This window comes from Trachypithecus francoisi, unplaced genomic scaffold, assembly GCF_009764315.1.
Source record: "Trachypithecus francoisi isolate TF-2019V2 unplaced genomic scaffold, Tfra_2.0 Contig01461, whole genome shotgun sequence".
Lineage (NCBI taxonomy): Eukaryota > Metazoa > Chordata > Mammalia > Primates > Cercopithecidae > Trachypithecus > Trachypithecus francoisi.
Window position 1 is genome coordinate 8,365,803 of NW_022681433.1, and position 23,380 is coordinate 8,389,182.

The 23,380-nt window shown below is 35.2% G+C and overlaps 1 protein-coding gene across 7 annotated transcripts in view; it reads right to left on the reverse strand.

Annotated features, from left to right (window-relative positions):
* Positions 1–23,380, reverse strand: part of NBEA (neurobeachin) — a 786,519-nt gene that overhangs the window by 684,769 nt on the left and 78,370 nt on the right. For all 7 annotated transcript variants that reach the window (XM_033235426.1, XM_033235381.1, XM_033235435.1 and 4 more), the window contains exon 2: positions 2,199–2,430. In XM_033235426.1, coding sequence (XP_033091317.1) covers positions 2,199–2,430 — 232 coding nt within the window. The remainder of the gene's footprint in view (positions 1–2,198; positions 2,431–23,380) is intronic.

The following is a 23,380-nucleotide window of genomic DNA, read 5'->3' on the forward strand; positions in this document are numbered from 1 at the left end:
ATTTTTTTTCAGATTATACAAGACTTTATCTTATCTCCCATGTATGTCACAAAAAGTAATCTATTAACTTAGTATTTAATTAGAAATTTTAAAAAATTCCTTGCATATTATATATATAACACAACGAGGCAGCTCAGTTTGATTCTATTACAGAAGATATTTTCTGGAGAACAAGACTAAAAACAATCAGAAATTATTTTTAAAAGAGAAAAAATACTAATTACTTATATATTGTATATGTAACACAACCAAGCAGCTCAGTTTAATTCTATTATAGAAGGTCTTCCTTTCTGAACAACAAGATTGAAAGTAATCAGAAATGTTTTTTTTAAAATAAAAAATACTAAGACCATGGAATTTTCTTATCAATTTGCTATACATGTTTAATTTAGCCACTTCTAGTGACACTTATACTATATTATTAAATAAAAAGGACCCCATTGAACTTAACATACTACAATACATTCAGATATGAACGTTAGTAGTGTTTTGGTGGCTACCGGTTCTTCCTTAGTATAATATTCAAAGTTTAATTTCTCTATTAAAAAGCAAGACAGAGGTATTTTTCTAACATTTATTCTCTTTTCTCATATCCTTCCATCATCAAGTTCTTTTGAAGGGAAATGCTAGAAATTACAAAAAGTGAAAGTTTTGTGTTATTAATATTATTACTGAGAAAAAGATAAGAGAATTAAGGAGCTTTATATAATAGTAATGTCAAGATAGGAACTTCTATGGTACAGTCACTGTCACTGTTACATTTCAGTGCTGATGAATTAGGTACCAGTAAATTACGATGTGTGTAATTTTGGCTCATTCTCTCAAATGCACTCTATAGAGTAGTAGCCAATTTACAAAAGAAAAAAAAAAGAGCTTAAGCTCAGATATAAGAACTGAAAGATCATATGATGTTCTATAAAACATGTGTACATATAAGTCTATATTCATACATTCCTATTAAGTAACTCTAGAATTTATAGAATTTATGGAAATGCTACTATTAATATATCTTTATTAAAAAGGTATTTTAAGAAATAGATGTCTAAATCTCACTTTTCATCAAGTTAGCCATCAGTACCCAATACAGGGACTGCTAAACCATTCTAAAAAAAAGATATATAGCCACCCTGAAGGTAATTAGATATGATTTTTAATATATTTTCTCAGAAAATCAAATTTTTTGAAATATTTAAATTCAAAGCATTCTTTTTGCAACTTTGCATTCTTTTTAACCCATTTTTCATTCCATTCTTTCTTGTTTAATGTTTTGTTCCATAAACTTTAAAAATAATTAAATACATAAGCCAAAATGTGAAAGAGTATTCTCTGGTATCTGAACTACTTTCCCGAATCAGGTATGATACTATGGAGGGTAATATCAGCACTTGTATAATTACGAAAATGCTTTTATGTCAGAAGATACTTAGGTTGAAAATTCATGGCTTACAAAAAATAAACATTTCAAACTTTAAACTTATTTTCTGGAATGATACTTGCTCTGGAATAATATTCAAAACACTTTTCTGAAATGCATCCAGCCACACGGGAGAATGAGTGTGCAAGGTAGTAAAGGGTTGGTAGTGAAAAAATTATAGATTTCAAAGTTACTGTTTGAAATAACCCAAACAAGCAAAACATTAGTATTTTTACCTTGAAATTCTTGGTGAATTTTATGTTCTAGCCCATAATATATTAGTTTATTTTAACACAAAAGTTTCTTCCAAAATGGACATGTCCAAAAGATACACCATGTTTATCTAAGGCTTTTAGTACCTCCTGTCATAGTTGCATTTATGCCAGACTGAGGGGCACAGAACTACGAGAATTTGGTAAAATGCTCATTATACAGAACTGTAATACCTATTGTGGTATTTTAATTATGTAAAAGTTTAATGAAATACTACATAAAAAGATACTGTTTATTTTTCTGATAGATTTCATCGCACTCCGTGGTACTGAGATTTTCTAAAATTTAGAAAACAACATCAGTAATTATGTTTGTCTACTACAGTAATTATGTTTTTCTTCTTCCACTCTTCAGGTTTTCCATTAATATAAAAAGTAAAATTTCCATACATTTCCATTTATTTTAAATCAAAGTAGTGTCAACAAATCTACATTACCTATGGAATATAAAGGGAAGTATGTGAAACTTTATAAACATTTAAGTTATACTTTCCTGTCAGACAACCCCATACCTGCTATCATGTCATCTACTGCACTCATTTTCAGCAATACTTGTTCAATTAGCCCAACTTCTGTGCTAGTCTGTAAATTCCGAACACTTTTTCGTAGAATGGCAGTAAACATGCTCCATATTTCTGCTTGACATGTTACATCACAGTGCTCCAAAAGCTCTGTCATGCATGTTATACTCTCAGCATCCTGGATAATAAAGTTCATCTCCAAGTCAAATTCTCCACCAACCAGCTGAAAGTAAACAGAAAGAAACAATGGTGTTAACATGGGAGGCTACTGATAACAGTAGAATGAAATAACAAGAATTCAAAACTACTACTCAAAAAAATTTCCAGGCTTCTGGTATAAAATTAATTTTGATAAAAAGTATAAGAGCTACAGATAAGTGAAAGGTGTTGTAAGCATTGAAACTACGGAACAGAAATCTAATTTCCACATAAATGAAAAAGGGTGATTTCAAATCTAGTAAAATAGAGCAAACTACAGCATGTGATTCCTGGGTGGGATTCAGGAAAAATTCCTAAAAAGAGGGTTTGGCCTTTAAAAGTGATAATCAACAGAAAATATAGAATTTACTAAGGATAAATTTTAAGACATGAAATTCATTTTCTTTTTTGGTATTACTAGTCTTACAGATAAGGAGATGTAACTGGGACATAAACTCCATATATAGAAGATGAAGAAATATGAAACTGATACAACTTATAATAAATATTGAAATAATGGAATGAATGTTAAAAAATAAGTTGAACAGAAATATGTAAGTTCAAAATATATAAAGTTGTAAAACTTTTTTTTTAAAAGCACAAATGTGAATTGGGTAAAAGAAAGCTGATTTAACAGCAATACATTTGACTTCAGCATTATGGCAAATGAGTCCAAAGTCATACTGCCCCTCCCATTTGGTATTTTAAGTACAGCAACAGACAAATACACATAGAATAAAATGACATAATAATACTCTTTTACTCTCTGTTGATGGAATCCCATAGGAACTATTATATTCAGTTATAAGCATCATTCTTAAAAAAGAACACTGTCAAACTGGATATCCTTTTGGTCTAAAGAATAAGATTTAGGAATAAAATAATAATCATATATAACACCTCACAAATTTGAAGTCATTGATTCCTTCGTTCATTCAATAAATAATTTATTAAAGTCTAGAAGTTACTGTTCTTGGAACTAGAATATATGAATGTCCAAGATAAAAACCATGCACTAAAAGTGCTAAATTCTAGGAACAAAGATGTAAAGATGTATGTATGCATACACTACTTTATTCCAAACAACACTGAAGGTGGCTAAAAGTTATATAAAGCATGAAGGAGGACATAAAATATGAGTAGATGAGAAAAGAGGAAGCAAAGGAAAAACAAGATTAGGAACAGACAGGGAGTAGAATTAGGATCAAGAAGTAGAATTGATTTCCTGTCACTGAAAGGTATTCACAAATACTGACAGATGACCACAGAATATGAGGTAAATAGGATAAATAGTAGTAATACCACCACCTAATCTTACATGGCATTTAGTACTGTTTTAAATGTTTTACATCTATTATGATACTATTATTATCTTCATTTTACAGATAAGGAACCATAGGCACAGAGTTATAAGTACATTGAAGAATGTTACAAAATGGGTAAGAGACACAGGATCCAAACACAAGAAGTCTGTCTTCATACAAACATTACAATCTCATTTAAGAATATTTTTTAGGAGGGAGGTGAGGTAAAATGGCAGAACAGAAAACTCCACAGATTGTCCCCCTACCCCTACCACAAGCACACTAAGTTAACCAACAACTACACAGAAAAAAGCACCTTCATAAGAGCTAAAAATCAGGTGAGCACTCACAGTACCTGATTTAAACCTCATATCACTGAAAGAGACACTGAAAAGATAGAAAAACAGTTCTGAGTCTCCGACACGACCCCTCCCTGACCCCAGCAGCATGGCTTGGTGCCAGGAGCATCTCTGGGTGCTGGTGAAGGGAGAACAGAGCAATTGTGAGGCACTGAACCCAGTGCCATCTTGTTATAGCAAAAAGGAAAATCTAACCAAACGAAGCTGATGTCCACCCACAAGAAGGCATCTCAACCAGCCCTAGCCAGAGGGGAATCACTGGTACCAGCGGTCCAAACTTGAGTGCCCACAAACCTCAGTACCAAAGGCCAGAGTACTCTTGGTGTCTAAGTAAAAACTTGAAAGGCAGTCTAGGCCATAAGGACTGCACCTCATAGGTGAGTCCTAGTGCTGAACTAGGCCCAAACACAGTGGACTAAAGTAGCATGGTACACACTGAGATGGCAGCTAAGGGAATGCTGGCATCACCCCTCCCCTAACCCCGGATTGCACAGCTTATGGATACAAAAGAAACCCCTTCCTCTCACTTGAGAAGAGGAGAGGGAAGAGTGGGGAGAAGTTTGTCTTGCATCTTGTTTGCCAGTTCTGCCACAGAAGAATAGGGCACCCTGAGGTCATGAGGCCCTCGTTCCGAGCTCTAGCTCTGGGACAACATTTCTAGATCCACCCTAGGCCAGAAGGAAACCCACTGCCTTGAAGGAAAGGACCCAGTCCTGGCAGCATTCATCATCTGCTAACTGAAGAGACCTTGGGTCCTGAATAACCAGCAGTGATACCAAGGTACTATGTTGAGGGCCTTGGTGAGTTTCTGAGACTTGTTGGCTTCAGGCGAGACTATGCACATGACCAGCTGTGGTGGCTATGAGGCAAAACTCCTTCCACTTGACAAAAACAGAAGGAAGAGTAAAGGGCACTTTGTCTTGCATCTTAGGTACCAACACCACCACAGTAGGGTAGAGCACCAAGTGGGCTCTTGGGGTCCCCAGTTCTAGGACTTGACTCTTGGACAGCATTTCTAGACCTGCCCTGGGCCAAACGGGAGCTCACTGACCTGACGGGTGAGTCCAAGCCAGACAGCATTCACCACAAGCTGATATAAGAGCCCTGGGTCTTTAAGGGAATGTCGGTGGTACTTTGGCAGTAGTCCTCATGGCCAGGAATGGCGGTGGCTACGAGGTGACGTTCCTCAGCCTTTGGAAAGGGGAAAGTGGAAAAGCGGAAAAGGGGAAGGACTGTGTCTTGTGGTGTGAGTGCCAGCTCAGCCGCAATACAACAGAATGCCAGGTAGATTTCTAAGGTTTTTGACTCTAGTCCCTGACTCCTATATGGTATCTCTGGACCCGCTGGTGGCCAGGGGGACTTTGTCACCCTGAAGAGAAGGACACAGGCCCAGCTGGCTTTGCTACTTGCTAACTGCAGAGCCCTAGGGCCTTGAGTGAACATAGCTATAGCTGAGGAGTGATTAAGGCCGGCCTTGGGCAAGACCCAGCACTGTGCTTGCTTCAGGTGTGACCCAGCACATCATGGTGGTGGTGGTGGTCATAAGAGTGCTTGTGTCACACCACCCCCAGCTTTAGGTGTCTCAGAACAGAAAGAGAAAGAGACTCTGCGTGCTTGGGAGAAAGCAAGGGAAGAGAACAAGAGACTCTGCTGGTAATCTAGAGAATTACCCCAGATCTTGCCCAAGGCCATCAAGGCGGTACCTCTACAAGTCTGCAAGAACCACAGTGTCACCGGAAAGCCTTCCCAAGAAGGATGGCTACAAATAAGCTCAGGCAATGAAGAGTACAATAAATACCTAACTCTTCAATGCCCAGGCACCGAAGAACAACGACTAGCCATGAACACCATCCAGAAAAACATGACCTCACCAAATGAACTAAATAAGGCATCAAGAATCAATCCTGGAGAAACAAAGATACGTGACCTTTCACACAGAGAATTCAAAACAACTGTGTTGAGGAAACTCAAAGAAATTGAAGATAACACAGAGAAGGGATTCAGAATTCTATCAGATAAATTTAACAAAGATATTTAAATAATTTTTAAAAATCAAGCAGAAATTCTGCAACTCAAAAATGCAACTGGCATACTTAAGAATGCATCAAGTCCTTTAAGAGCTGACTGGATCAAGCAGAGGAAAGAATTAATGAGCTTGAAGAAAGGCTATTTTAAAACACACAGAGGAGAAAAAAGAATAAAACTCAATGACATGTGCCTACACAATCTAGAGAATAGCCTCAAAAGGGCAAATCTAAGAGGTATTGGCGTTAAAAAGGAGGCAGAGAAACAGATAGGGATAGAAAGTTTATGTTGAGTAAACCTTCAAATAACACAGAACTACCCAAACCTAGAGAAAATACCCAAGTACAAGAAGGTTATAGGATACCAAGCAGATTTAACCCAAAGAAGACTACCTCAAGACATTTAATAATCAAACACCCAAAGGTCAAGAATAAACTAAGAATCCTAAAAGCTGCAAGAGAAAAGAAACAAGAACATACAAAGGAGCTCCAATACATCAGGCAGCAGACTTTCCAGTGAAAACTTTATATGCCAGAAGACAGTGACATGACATATTTAAATTGCTGAGGGAAAAAACCTTTTACCCTAGAACAGTATATCCAGTGAAAATATCCTTTGACTATGAAGAGGAAATAAAGACTTTCCCAAACAAATAAAAGCTAAGGTATTTCATCAACACCCGATCTGTCCTACAAGAAATGCTAAAGGGATTACTTCAATCAGAAAGAAAAGGGCATTAAGGAGCAATAAATAATCACCTGAAAATACAAAACTTACTGGTAATATAAGTACACAGAAAAACACAGAATATTATAACACTGTTACTGTGGTTTGCAAACTACTCTTCTCCTAACTAGAAAGACTAAATGATGACCCAAACAAAAACAATAACTAAAACAACTTTTCAAGACACAGGCAGTATAATAAGACATAAACAGAAACAACAAAGGCAAGTTTTTACTAGTTTCCTTCTTGCTTGTTCGTTTGCTTATGCAAATAGTGTTATGTTATCAGGTTAAAATAATGAGTGATAAGATAGTATTTGCAAGGCTCATGGTAACCTCAAACCAAAAAATATACAACGGACACACAAAAAATAAAAATCAAGAAACTAAACCACCAAAGAAAATCATCTTCACTAGAGGAAGACAGAAATACAAGAAAGAAGACCACAAAACAACCAGAAAGCCAAAAACAAAATGGCAAGAGGATGTCCTAACTTAATAGTAACATCAAATGTAAATAGACTAAACTATCCAATCAAAAGACACAGACTAACTAAATGGATGAAAAAAGAAGACCTATTGGTCTGTTGCCTAAAGAAACACACTTCACCTATAAAGACACACAAACACTGAAAATAAACAGATGGAAAAAGACATCCCATGCCAAAGAAAACCAAAAAAAGAGCAGAAGTCACTGTACTTATATCAGACAAAACAGACTTCAAGACAAAAACTACAAAAAGAAATAAAGAAGGTCACTATATAAAGATAAGGGTGTCAATTAAGCAAGAGGATATAACAATTTCAATATATATGTATCCAACACTGGAGCACCCAGATATATAAAGGTAATATTACTACAGCTAAAGACAGATATAGGCTCCAATATCATAATATCTGGAGACTTCAAAATCTCACTTTCAGCATTGGACACATCTTCCAGAAAGAGAATAAACAAAGAAGCATCAGAATTAATGTGCACTACAGACCAAATTGAGCTAATAGATATTTACAGAACATTTCATCCAGGAGCTGCAGAATACACATTCTTTTCCTCAGCACATGAATCAACTGAAAAGACAGACCATATGTTAGGTCACAAAACAAATCTTGAGACATTCCAAAAAAATGAAATAATATAAAACATCTTCTCTGACAACAACGGAATAAAACTAGAAATACCAAGAGAAATTTCGGAAACTATACAAATACATGGAAATTAAACAATATGCTCCTGAATGACAAGTGGGTCAATGAAGAAATTAAGAAGGAAATTGAAAATTTTCTTGAAACATAATAATAGAAACACAACATACCAAAATCTACGGGATACAGCAAAAGCAGTACTAAGAGGGATGTGTAAAGTGCCAATATCAAAAAAGAGGCAAAATATCAAATAGACAATCAAATGCTGCATCTTAAAGAACTAAATGATCAACAGCACACCAAATCCAAACTTAGTAGAAGAAAAGAAATAATAAAGATCAGAGCACAAATAAATAAAATTGAAATGAAGAAAACAATACAAAAGATCAATGAAACAAAAAGTTTATTTTTTGGAAAGCTAAACAAAATTGACAAATGTTTAACCAGACTAAGAGAGAGGATCCAAATAAATAAAATCAGAAATAAAAAAAGACACATTACAACCGATACTACAAAAATTCAAAGGATCATTAGCAGCTACTGTGCGCAACAAATTAATTGGAAAACCTAGAAGAAATGGATGAATTGCTACACACATACAACTACCAAGACTGAATTACGAAGAAATCCCATACCCGAACAGACTAATAACAAGTCACAAGACTAACCCAGTAAAGAAAAGCCCAGGAAATGATAGCTTCACTGCTGAATTCTAACCAAATATTTAAAGAACTAATATTAATCCTACTCAAACTATTCTGAAAAATAGAGGAGAAGGGCATACTTCCAAATAGAGGAGGAAGGAATACTTCCAAACTCATTCTACAAGGCCAGTATTACCCTGATACCAAAAGCAGTCACAGACACATCAAAAAAGGAGGAGGGGAGAGGAGAGGAGAGGAGGGAGGGGAGGGGAGGGGAGAGAGGGAGGGAGGGAGAGAGGGAGGGAGGGAGAGAGGGAGGGAGGGAAGGAAGGAAGGAAGGAAGGAAGGAAGGAAGGAAGGAAGGAAGGAAGGGACTACAGTCCAATACCTCTGATGAATATTGATGCAAAAACCCTCAACAAAAACCTGGCAAACCAAATTCAACAATACATTAGAAAGATAACTCATCATGATCAACTGGGATTTATCCCTGGGATGCAAAGATGGTTCAACATATACAAATCAATCAATCTGATACATTGATTTGTATATCTGATTGATATACAAATCAATCAATCTGATTCATTCAACAGAATGAAGAAAAACCACAAGACCATTTCAATTGATGCTAAAGAAGTATTTGATAAGATTCAACATCCCTTCATGATAAAAACTCTCAAAAAACTAAAGACAGAGGGAACATACTTCAACATAACAAAAAGCATATACTACAGACCCACAGCTAGTATCATACTGAAGGGGAAAAAACTGAAAGCCTTTTCTCGAAGATCTGGAACACAATAAGGATGCCCACTGTTACCACTGTTATTCAACATAGTCCTGGAAGTCCCAGTTAGCATAATCATACAAGAGAAAGCTAGAAAAGGTATCCAAATGGGAAAGGAAGAAGTCAAATTATCCTTGTTTGCAGATGATATAATCTTATACCTGAAAAAACCTAAAGATTTCACAAGAAAACTATTAGAATAATAAACAAATTCAGTAAAGTTACAGGATACAAAATCAACAGACAAAAATCAGTAGCATTCCTATATGCCAACAGTGAACAGTGTGAAAAAGAAATTTAAAAAGTAATCCCATTTACAACAGCCACACATAAAATTAAATACCTAGGAGTTAATGTACTCCAAGAAGTGAAAGACCTCTATAATGAAAACTATAAAACACTGATGAAATAAATTGAAGAGGACACCCAAAAATAGAAAAATATTCCATGTTCATGAATTGAAAGAATCAATATTATTAAAATATCCACACTATCCAAAGCAATCTATAGATTCAGTGCAATCCCTATCAAAATACCAATGACATCCTTCAGAGAAATAGATAAAACAATGCTCAAATTTATATGGAATCACAAAAGACCTAGAATAGCCAAAGCTAACCTAAGCAAAAAGAACAAAACTGGAGAAATCACATTACCTGACTTCAAATTATATTACAGAGCTATAGTAACCAAACAGCATGGTACTGGCTTAAAAACAGACACAGAGACCAATGTAACAGAATAGAGAACCCAGAAACAAATCCGCATGCCTACAGTGAACTCATTTGTCACAAAGGTGCCTAGAACATACACTGGGGAAAAGACAATCTCTTCAATAAATGATGCTGAGAAAACTGGATATCTGTATGCAGAAGAATGAAACTAAACCCCTATCTCTCATGATATACAAAAATCAAATCAAACTGGATTAAAGATTTAAATCTCAGACCTTAAACCATGAAACTACTATAAAAACACATTGAGGAATATTTCCAGGACACTGGTCTGAGCAAAAATTTCTCCAGTAATACCCCACAAGCACAGGTAACCAAAGCAAACATGAACAAATAGAATCACATCAATTTAAAAAACTTCTGTGCAGCAAAGGAAACAATCAAAAAAGTGAAGAGACAACTGAGAGAATGGGAGAAAATATTTACAAACTACCCATCTGACAATGAATTAATAACCAGAATACATATGGAGCTCAAGCAGCTCTATAGGAAAATACCTAATAATCTGAACAAAACATGAGCAAAAGATTTAAATAGCAATTTCTCAAAAGAAGATATACAAATGGGCATATGAAAGATGCTCAATATCACTGATCATCAGGGAAATTCAAATCAAAACTACAATGAGATATCATCTCACCCCAGTTAAAAATGTCTTATATTCAAAAGACAGGCATAATAAACACTGGCAAAAAATGTGAAGAAAAGGGAACACTTGTACACTATGAGTGGGAATGTAAATTAGTACAACCACTGTGGATAACAGTTTGGACATTCCTCAAAAAACTAAAAACTGAGCTACCATAGGATCCAGCAATCCTACTGCAGAGCATATACCCAAAAGAAAGGAAATCAGAATATGGAAGAGATATCTGCACTCCTATGTTTCTTGCAGCACTGTACAATGGCTAAGATTTGGAAGCAATCTAAGTGACTAACAACAAATGAACGGATGAAGAAAATGTAGTACATATACACAATGGAGGACTATTCAGCCATAAAAAGAATGAGATCCCGTCATTTGCAACAACAAGGATGGAGTTGGAGATTATTTTGTTAAACGAAATAAGCCAGGCACAGAACAAACAGGGCATGCTCTCACTTATTTGTCAGATCTAAAACTCAACTCAAGGACACAGAGAGTAGAAGGATGGATGTCAGAGGTGGGAAAGGGTAGTGGGTAGGTGGGGCTGGTTAATGGGTACCAAAAATATAGTTAGAAAGAATCAATAACACTTACTATTTTATAGCACAACAGGTGACTATAGTCAATAATAACTGTACATTTCAAAATAACATAAAGAATATAACTGGATTGTTAGCAACTCAATGGATAAAAGCGTGAGTGGATGGATACTCCATTCTTCATGACATGTTTATTTCACATTGCATGTATCAAAACATCTCATGTACCCCATAAATATAGATACACTTACCAGAATTTTTTTAATTTATTAAAAAAAGAATATCTTTAAAGTCTTCTAAGATTAACAATTTTTGGAAACACTTGTCTCAAATTTTGAAATATTACATTATGCATACATTTTTCAGTATAACAGAGACAAAAGGTATAAGCAACTAGCCCCTCTGTGAAATTCTGCCCTTTGACTGACCTAGATATTCTCTTTAGTTAAAGGCTAGTTTCACTTTTCATACGAAACAACTTCAACTCCTTCTACTATTTCAGGTTTACTAATGAAAATAGCTACAATAGTGATTAAAAGATTGGCTCTGAATTCAAACTTTCTGGATTCAGATTCTAACTCTACCACTCACTAGCTGTGTGTCTTTAATGATGGCATTTCTTTCCTTTTTCTTTTTTAAGAGATAAGATCTCACTATGTTAAACAGGCTGGTCTCAAACTCCTTGCCTCAAGCGATCATCTCATCTCTGTCTCTCAAAGTGCTGGCATTACAGGTGTGAGTCACAACACTCGGCCTATAAAACCATTTCTCTAAGCCTCAGCTACTTCATCTACAAAACACGAATATAAGTTCCTGTCTAAAAGACACCAAAAGCAATAGCAACAAAAGCAAAAGTTGACAGGTGAGATCTAATTAAACTTAAGAACTTCTGCATAGCAAAAGAAACTATCAATGGAGTAAAGAGACAACCTAAAGAATATGAGAAAATATTTTCAAACTATGCATCTGACAAAGGTCTAATATCCAGAATCTGTAAGAAACTTAAATTTACAAGAGAAAAGCAACCCCAATAAAAAGTGGGCAAAGGACATGAACAGACACTTTTCAAAAGAAGACGTGTGGCCAACAAGCTTATGAATAAAAAGCTCAATAAAACTGATCATTAGAGAAATGCAAGTCAAAACCACAATGAGATACCATCTCACACCAGTCAGAATGGTTATTATTAAAAAGTCAAAAATAACAGATGCTGGTGAAGTTGCAAAGAAAAGGGAACACTTACATGCTGTTGGTGGGAGTGTAAATTAGTTCTACCATTGTGGAAAGCAGTATGGCAATTCCTCAAACAACTAAACGCAAAACTACTTTTCAACCCAGCAATCCCATTACTGGGTATATATCCAGAGGAATACAAATTATTTTACCATGTAAACACATGCATGTAAATGTTCACTGCAGCACTATTCACAATAGTAATGGCATGGAATCAACCTAAATGCTCATCAATGACAGATTGGATAAAGAAAATGTGATACATATACAAGATGGAATACTATGCAGTCATAAAAAGGAACGATACCATGTCTCTTGTGGGAATATGGATGGAGCTGGAGGCTAATTATCCTTAGCAAACTAATGCAGGAACAGAAAACCAAACACCGCACGTTCTCACCTGTAAGTGGCAGCTAAATAATGAGAACTTACTAACACAAAGAAGGAAACAACAGACACTGGGGTCTATTTGAAGATGGAGGGAGGGAGAGAAGCAAAAAAGGTAACTATTGGGTACTGGGCTTAATACATACCTGAGTGATGAAATAATCTGTACAGCAAACCCCCATGACATGAGTTTACCTATGTAACAAACCTTCACATGTACCTACAAACCTAAAAAAAAAAAAGTTCCTGTCTAATAGAATTGTTGGGAGCATTACATGAGATAATTGAGTTAAGTACTTAGGCACAATGGGAGACATACAGTTAGCATTTAGTTAAGGTTAGCACTTATCAGTTCTCTAACCACCCCAGCTTCCAGCTATAAAAAAAAAGAAAAAAAAAGTAGTCACTGATCAAATACCTCTGAAGTATCATGAAACTCAGCAAGCTTAAGTCTTATGTTTCCAGAAAAATCAAATGTATTGTGGATCATGCACTCTATTAGATAATACTCGGACATTTACTGAAACCAACTCACACATCACTTTTTTACCATATCATTGCCTTACTATAAAACTCCTTTTTGTTCATTATTATGAGCCCAACTGACTTGAGTCTGTCACTACTGTGAATCTTTAACACTAGTGATTGGTAACTCAGAAAAGGTTCTTGAGAAATAAACCATATAAAAACAAAAGGTTGGAAAATCAATAATAGGACACTTACTGATTGAACCAATAGAAGCAGATAATGAGGTTTATGCCTATGGGCCTCTGTATAAATATGTAGAATAAAGGGTATACACTTGAATTGAAGAGTATTGAAGAATTTTTTTAGATGAATCTCCTAAACCAGTTGTAACTGCTTTAGCAGAGTCTGGTATAACCAAATAATTACATATGTAAACAGCAGAGATGGGTTCATTGCAGGGGTACTGGGGGAGCCTGCTTTGAAAGGAATTAACAATTAATATATGTAATTCTAACAATCAGGCTCTGTTACATGAAGCCTGAGTGTACATCTTTAACAGCCAAAAACACAATGCCCCTTTCTATGTATCATTTAGCTCCCTGATTTCATTGCCGGAAGCAGTAAAAATATTTGCTACAGATGTTGTAATGGGCCTATGCTTTCTACAGTGAGATGTTTTTATAACCTTTATCGTTAACTTTTAATACATTCATGTTAAAGAGGCTAACTGCCGAATGAAAATATCATCCCAAGATTACGAAAATATTTATTTGCTTGTAATGAGTTGCTTATTAGCAACTAAAGCATATAATAAGTAAAAATAGTTGATCTTCATTGTTTAAACAATTCTCTAACGATCCTATGAAGAACTACAGTGAGGCTTCATTGTCCTCATAGACACTGAAGATAAGTGAGGTTAAGCAACAAGACTAAGGTCACACATAAGCAAGCAGCAGATCCAGGATACTAATACAGACCACAAAATGCACTTAATCACTTCTATGAAGTCAGAAGTGTAGATTTAAGAAAGAAAGAGAGAGGTGATATTTATAAAAGCTCTATGAAGAGTAAAATGAGGAAAAAATGATTTTTGTGGGTAAGAAATGAAATATCGACACATAGTAGTCCATAATTTAAAAGAATTTGTTAAAGTTATTTCAGCAAGAAAGCAGAAGATTTTGAAGGTTCTAATATAAGAAAATCAAATAAAAATACTTTCAAAACACATAGGAAAACACCTTAAAAAGCAAAGGAAATGATGCAGCAAAGCTGAAAAAGCTCAATAAAAAACAAAGCTAAATATTAAAAATCTGTTCTTTGAAAAGATGTGTCAAATCACTGTGACTATAGTATAAAAGAAGGATAAACTAGTTGAGACATCCTATAAATCTGACTGCATCTTTGTGATACTCTATTTGCACGGTTAAGGGTGTTCTTTTCCTCCAGGCCTTCTAAAAATCCTGAAAGGTACTTATATACATTTGGAAAACACTGAATTAAAGTTCATCAAAATTCTGTTATAACTCCTTATACCTTTTAATTCAGTTTCATTGAGAAATTTCTAAAATGGGGGTGTTGAAGGTGTATGTGTGTGTGTGTGTGTGTGTGTGTGTGTAGAGTATTTCTTGCCATATTTCCTAAAAGTAGAAGAACAGAGAATGTCCTTCCATTTTTCTACAGAGCATCATGGGTCTAGAATTCCATATAACATTTTAGAAAATTCTTCTCTTGTGGCCCAAACTATTCTGTGACCCAATTACTCAGCTAGAAAACAGGCCTGCAGGAATAGTAGGTAACCTGTCAAAGGTACTATATATTCTTGGGATGTGACCAAAATGCATGATCTAGCTTTAATTTGGTTTATCAGAGAAAGTCGTTACCATGATATTCATTACTCTGAAGCAAATGGGCATCCTGAAAGGGAGACCCAGATGGCTGAGCTAAGATGTGGATGAGATTGGTTAGAAAGACTTACCAGGCTTTTCAATGATAATGTCAAAGAAACCACAGAAATCATCCCTGCTAACTACCCACTGAATCATTTCTTAATACTTGACCTTCTCCAAGTAGACCTATGAGAGATCTTAAAAGAAAAATGTAAGTTTACAAAATTCTATTTGGACACACTTTTTGTCATTCATTCTTTTCTGAAAGAATTTACAAGGTATTTTCACCAATGGAAATCACAAGTCTTGGGTTCTAAAAGGCTAAGAATAAAGCTTGGGTTGGGGTAGCTTTTGCCATACATTTGCTGAGAAGGCCTCTCTACCAAGAAAAGCTGAGAGTACTAAAAATATTAGAAAAAGGGTCACAAATGGGCAGTTCACTGGCTGCCTTTAGCACTCAGATATTATCTGTTTGGGGCACAGAGTGTTTTACAAACCAAGTAATTATGTCACAATTGAGATCTTGAAAAATTTAGAGACTCAGCAATATAGGGCTACATTTCTGTGTGAAAACCATCGGTGATAGCTGAGCAGTACTTGTTTAGATGGGGCATATGCTTCCAATTTACCTTAGTCCTTAATTCTTTTTGTTTTTGGATGTGAGCTATTTCACTGAATTATTTTCACCTGCTTGGCCCTATAGTACTTTATGGTTGGTATCCTCTGTGTTAGTAGTATATAAGCAAAATACTCATTCATGTGTCTGCAGAAAATGCTGTTGAAACTGTTGATTGAAACCAACAATATAATTTCCCCACAAATGTCAAGCTACATTTTATGGAAATAACATATATTGTAATTTATGTTAAACTATATTTTGAACAGGTTGATGTTTCTTCATTTTCCCTATTAAATCTTCTCCAATTTAACATACAGTTCAATGTGAAACTCTGCAATATCATCATTAAACCAATTTATATAACATTTCATGTGTTACAGAGCATTTTCACAAATATTCCTTAATTTGATCCTTGCAACAAACCTCTCAGGCAAATAGCTCCTTGTGTTTTGTTTCCTTATTTCAAAAAAACTGGGAAATAAATGACTTGTCTAAAGTTACTCGGTGAATAAAGGTGAGATTGCAAAAAAAAAAAAAAAAATTCTGAAAGGTACTACCGCTGTTAGAGAAGTGGTCCACAATGATGCTTGCTATTCAAGAATCAGTCTTAAGTGAATTTGTGTAAAATAAATATCATAGCTGAGCTTTTTAAACTGCAGTAACTTTTATTTACATAAAGTAAATAAACTTTACTGAACAAAAATTTTGAAATACAAAATGCTGACTTGGAAACATGTTGTCTTCTAAGAACACTAAGGTTTATAAATACTAGCAATTTAAGTACCTTTTGTGTATGTTTTAGGTATAGAGTGAGTCTTTAAATATCTTAATTTGAAATCTTAGATTATTAGGATCATATGCAATCATTCAATGTTCATTATTTAAATCAAAGTGAACAATTGTTAAACTGCTGAATTTATCTGCAATTTGTTATTTTGGATAAACTCTAAAATGGTAACACTTTTCAGAAAACCCAAATTAACTCCCAGCCTCAGCTTTTTCTAATTCCCAGCTACTGCCATAAGGAAAGTTTCTACAATACCATCCCTCACTTCACAGAAAATCCCTTATATGTGTTACTCCCTATGCATGACACAGGGTTCCCTCTCAAACCCTGGATTTGTTAACTTCCATTAAATCTACGAATATCAATTTAGATACCACTTAATCCAGAAACTCTTTCCAGTACCCACAAAGATGGCTTTTCTTGAACTCCCTTTACAGCCATCCACACCACAGCAGTAGTGTTACAGACTAAATGTTTATATATCACTATATAAACACATATATATGTGCTATATATCATATATAACACATAATGTTATAGACTAAATGTTTGTGCCCTCAACAGTCAAGCAGACAAGAAAAGTTTCTAAGAAAATTGTCCTCTCAGCATTGCTGTAACTGAACAAAGGAATATGAATAAGCAGAAACAGAAAGAAAGGAGTCCCATACTACACAGTCTTAATTATTAAAAATTTATAATAATTTTTAATAATATAGTCCATACAACGGAATATTATTCAGCCATAAAAAGGAATGAAGTTCTGATACATGCTACAACACGGATTAATCTTGAAACCTCATGCTAAGTAAAATAAACCAGACACAAAAAGGCAAATATATGACCCCAATTACATGAAATATCTAAAATAAAGTGGGAAGAATCACTCTCTAACTTTAAGATGTGCTATATAGCTATAATAATTCAAGACTGTGTAGCACTGGTGAGCTGACAGACACATAGATCATGAAGCATAAACGAGAACCCAGAAATAGCCCTAAATGATTATCAACAAGTTATTCTGAAGAAAGATACAAAAGCAACGCAATGGAGGGTGAACAACCTTTTTAGCAAATAGTGTCATAGCAACTGGTTATCAACAGGCCAAAAAACATGAAACTCCACCTATAAGATATTTCACATCTTTTATAAAAATTAACTCATAATTAATCATAGTTTAAATGTAAAATATAAAACTTTTAGAGGATAATATAACAGAAAATATTCAGGACCTAGAGCCTGGCTACAAGTTTTTAGACATGACACCAAAAGCAGGACCTATTCAAGATAACACTAATAAATTGGGCTTCATAAACATAGAAACTTTCACTCTGAGAAAGACCATGCTAAAGAGTTGAAAAGATAAGCTACAGACTGGAAGAAAGTATTTGTCAACCACATATCTAATAAAGGACGTATCTAGAATGTATCAAGTACCCTCAAAAATTGACAGTAAAGAAGCTGGCCATTCAATCAGAAAATGGGCAGAAGACATGAAGAGGCATTTGATCAAAAAGAATCTATGGATTGGCACAAAGAGTTATCCCTGCATACATTATCAGAACAGTTAAAACAGAAAACAGTAGTAACAGCAAGTGCTGGTGTGGATGCCAAAAAAAAAAAAGTGGATCTGTCATAAATTGCTTGTAAGGACATAAAATGGTAGTCACTCTGAAAATAGTTTGGCAGTATATTACAAAACTAAACATACAGTTAGCATATTATCAAGTAATTTCACTACTGGCAATTTATCCCAGGGAAATGGAAACATAGCTACAACAAAACCTGTACACAATTGTTAAGAGCAGCTTTACTGTAATAGTCACAAAGTAGAAACAACTAAATGCCCTCCCAAAAAGTACATGGCTAAATGAACCGTGGCAAATCCACACCATGAAATGCTGCTCAGCAATAAAAAGGAACAAACTGTCAATACACACAAGAACCTGGATAAATATCACAGATATTATGCTGAGTGAACAAAATCAGTCTCCTAAGATCACATAAAATACGATTCTATTTATGTAACATTCTCTAAATGACAACATAATAAAGACAGAAAAGAGAGGAGTAGTTACCAAGAGTTAGGGTTGATGAGGGTAAGAGGATGGGTGTGACTGTATTTGTAATAATAGAATACTTCTCTATCTTGGCATTTTAAGTAGGTAACTGTCAAAATCTCAGCTAACCACCAAAGTAGCAGATACACTGAGTTTAATAAAACATATTATTAATCTTAATTGTATCTGTTTCTTTTGCTTTTTAAATGTGGCTACTAGAAAATTTAAACTATGTCTGGCTCATTTTATATTTCTATTGGTAGTGCTGTTTTAGAAGCTAACAATCTAGCTGGCCAATTGAAAGAATATATAAAACACTTTTGGAACAATCATTTGCTAAAATGTATTAACCAACAGTTCAGAAATAGAAGAGGATAGTACAATGACAGTCCAATAAAATACATCTTCATGAAAAGATGAGATTTGCAATGGGTATGGATAACTATGAAAGATACTGCCATGCATCTGAAAACAGAAAGTGCCCTGTACTAGAGAAAAAACTAAGAGATATAAAATATAAAGAACCGTGAACATGCTAGCTAAACAAAGCACGGAACAGTCAGAAAACAGAAAGCAGAGAAATACAGTGAGATTACAAGGAGGCTCTATATTACTCTGTTCTCACACTGCCATGAAGAAATACCTGAGACTGGGTAATTTGAAAAGAAAAGAGGTTTAATTGTTCCACACGGCTGGGGAGGCCTCAGGAAACTTACACTTATGGCAGAAGGCATCTCTTCACAGGGCAGCAGGAGACAGAATGAGTGCAAGCAGGGGAAATGCCAGATGCTTATGAAACCATCAGATCTCATAAGACTCACTCAGTATCATGAGAACAGCATGAAGGAAACTGCCCCCATGATACAATTATCTCCACCTGGTCCTGTCCTTGACATGTGGAGATTATTACAATTCAAGGTGAGACTTGGGTTGGGACACAGAGCCAAACCATATCAGACTCCAAGAAAAAAAATCAAAATGCAAAAGAACTTATTCACTTAGAATAGCAATAAGGAGCTAATTAAAATTTTTTCCAAACAACTCAGCATGTTAGTAGTATGTAAAACAGATTGAAACAGAAAAGAACCTCTCACTGATCATTAGAATAGCATAATATAATAACCTGAGTCTGCAAAAAAAAAAAAAAAAATGACGATGGAGAAGAAAATCTAAGCGATAGCAAAGTAAACTAGTGAGAGACAAGTGAGACTAGTAAGAGAGACAAGTGAGACTAGTGAGAGATAAAAGGGTGAGACATCTCTTTTATTCAATTCATCACTCTCCCACTAGAGGTCTCAGTCTAAAACACACACGTCACAGGCATTAAAAAAAAAAAAAGAAGAAAACCACAGGCATCACACTATTCAAATTCAAACCTTACTACAAGGCAACAGTAACCAGGTACTCAAACAAAAACAGTAACACAGACCAACAGAACAGATTAGACAACCCAGAAATAAAGCCACACATCTACAACCATCTGATCTTCAACAAAGTCAACATTAACAAACAATGGGGAAAGGACTCCCTATTCAGTAAATGGTGCTGGGGTAACTGGCTAAACATATACAGAAGATTGAAACTGCACTCCTTCCTTTAACCATACACAAAAATCAACTGAAGACTTAAATGTAAGGCCTAAAACTATAAAAGCCCTAGAAGAAAAAGCAAAGAAATAGCTTTCTAGACATAGGCCTTGATAAAGATTTCAAGATGGTGTCTCCAAAAGCAACTGTAACAAAAATAAACAAGTGCGACTTAATTAAACTAAAGAGTTTCTGCACAGCAAAAGAAACTGTCAACAAAGTAAGCAGACAACCTAAAGAATGGGAGAAAATATTTGCAAACTATGCATCCTACAAAAAGTCTAATATCCAGAATCTATAAGAAACATGAACAAATCAACAAATAAAAAACAACCCCATTGAGAAATGGGCAAAGGACATGAACATACACTTCTCAAAAGAATACATACATGAGGCCAACAAGTATATTTGCTCAGCACAACTAATCATCAGAGAAATGCAAATCAAAATCACAATGAGGTAAGATCTCACACCAGTCAGAATGGTTACTATAAACAAAAATCAGCAAATAATAGATGTTGGCAAGGTTGTGGAAAAAAGGAAATGTTAATACATTGCTGCTGGGATGTAAATTAGTTCAGCTACTGTGGAAAGCAGTTTGGAGATTTCCCAAAGGACTTAAAACATAACTACTTTTATTTCATTTTATGTTATGTTATTTTATTTATTTTGAGACAGAGTCTCACTCTGTCACCCAGGCTAGAGTGCAGTGACACAATCTCAGCCTACTGCAAACTGCACCTACCAGGTTCAAGAGATTCTCCAGCCTAGGTCTCCCAAGTAACTGGGACTACAGGTATGTGCCACCATGCCCAGCTAATTATTATTATTATTTATTTATTTATTTTTAGTGGAGACAGAGATTTGCCACGTTGGTCAGGCTGGTCTCGAACTCTTGACCTCAGGTGATCCACCTGCCTCGGCCTTCCAAAGTGCTCAGATTACAGGCATGAGCCACCACGCCTGGCCCAAAATTACCATTTGACCCAGCAATCCCATTACTGGGTATATACCCAAAGGAATACAAATTGTTTTACCAAAAAGAAACATGCACTTGCATGTTCATCACAGCACTATTCACAATAGCAAAGGCATGGAATCAATGCAAGTGCTCACCAACAGTGGGCTGGATAAAGAAATGTGGTGCATATACACCATGGAATACTATGCAGCCATAATAACAAAAAATCACATCCTGCAACAACATGGATGCAGCTAGAGGCCATTATCCTAAGCAAATGGTCACACGAACACAAATAAGCTCCCACTTTTAAGTCCGTCAGAAAGCAGAAGTAACTTTTAAGTGAGAGCTAAACATGGAGTACATGTGGACACAAAAAGGTGAACAGCAGACACCAGGGCCTACCTGAGAGTGGAGCGTGGGAGATGCGAGGGTCGAAAAACTACCTCGTGGGTGCTACGCTCACTGTGTGGGTAATACAATCACTGGGTACACCAACCCCCAAAGACACACCATTTACCCATGTAACAAACCTGTACATGCACCCCCAAACCTAAAATAAAAGGTGAAAGAAAAACTGCCTTGCGATTTTCTAAAGAAAGACCAAATTTCTTGATAGCATTCATGATCCTCCAAGATCTGACCTGACCCAGTCTTCCTAAGTTCACTTAAGCCATGTTCTACTTTGTGACCATTGCATTATTCTAAATTTCTTTGTTTTTACTCACACTTTTTATTTTGTATAGGTAACTATATTTACAAACACACACAGATCTACATACTTTTCTGTGTCTCTCTAAACCTTAGTAATCTCTTCAAGGCTCAACTTAACTTCCACCTCCTTGATAAGATCATCTGAAACATTTCCTTTCAAAATTAATACTACCCTCCTCTAGGATCGCATACTTTTCTTTTTATACTTTAAGTTTTAGGGTGCACGTGCACAACGTGCAAGTTTGTTACATATGTATACATGTACCATGTTGCTGTGCTGCACCCATTAACTCATCATTTACATTAGGTATATCTCCTAATGTTATCCTTCCCCGCTGCCCCCACCCCACAACAGGCCCAGGTGTGTGATGTTCCCCTTCCTGTGTCCAAGTGTTCTCATTGTTCAATTCCCACCTATGAGTATTATCGCATACTTTTACGGGATCTACTATAGCTCTACTATACATTATATTTAATATAACTTATTATACAGGACACAAAGATTGAAAAAAATATGAAAGCCCTTCAAAATATAAGCAAGTTAAGAATGCAGTATGAGATCAGTAGTATAATTTCTCATATCCTTAGGCATCTGACCTGTAGGTGACTTCCATCAGTTACACTGACAGTGTCCCTTTTAAATAAATACATTTTTCTTATCATAAACTTTGGGTAAAAATGTTAAGCACCTTAATGAACTAGTATGCTTTCTTTGAATATACAATAAGAATAGTGTAAGCCACCATATTATCCCTGTTGCCTTGGTTTCCAGGAAATTAAAAATTAAGGATCAAATTTTGATAACTACATTTGTCTTCATTATCTCCTTTCTTTATTCTGTCTTCCTGCCTAGTTTTTACTTTCCTTCCTTTAGTATACTGCTATCTTTTACTGTAAGCCAATTCAAAATATTTTTCAAAGTAGGCACAATCTATATTCTAAAGCTCTTGAGTTATTAATTTCTAAAACATAAATCTTCTTCTAGTTATACCTATATGAAATTATACAAAGAGATAAAAATGTAAGCAGAAACATAATTAAGAATCGCGATTTTGTGAACATTTACCACATGCTGAGTAATTTATGTGTACAGTCTCATTTAATTCTCAAAATTCTGTGCAATGGGTGTCTCAAATGAGGAAACTGAGGTTAGCATACATTAAATAACCAACCCAAGATCCCAAAGCTAGCGTTAGCATCAGAATTTAAATCCATGTCTTCTCAATACAATAAAAAATTAAATATATGAATACCAGAGAAACCATGCCCAAGACATATATATTTATCCCCAAGCATTTAACCTTTAAGATCTGCCCCATCAGCATGTATAATAAATGAATTTTAGATAATTGTTTAGTAAATAACAGA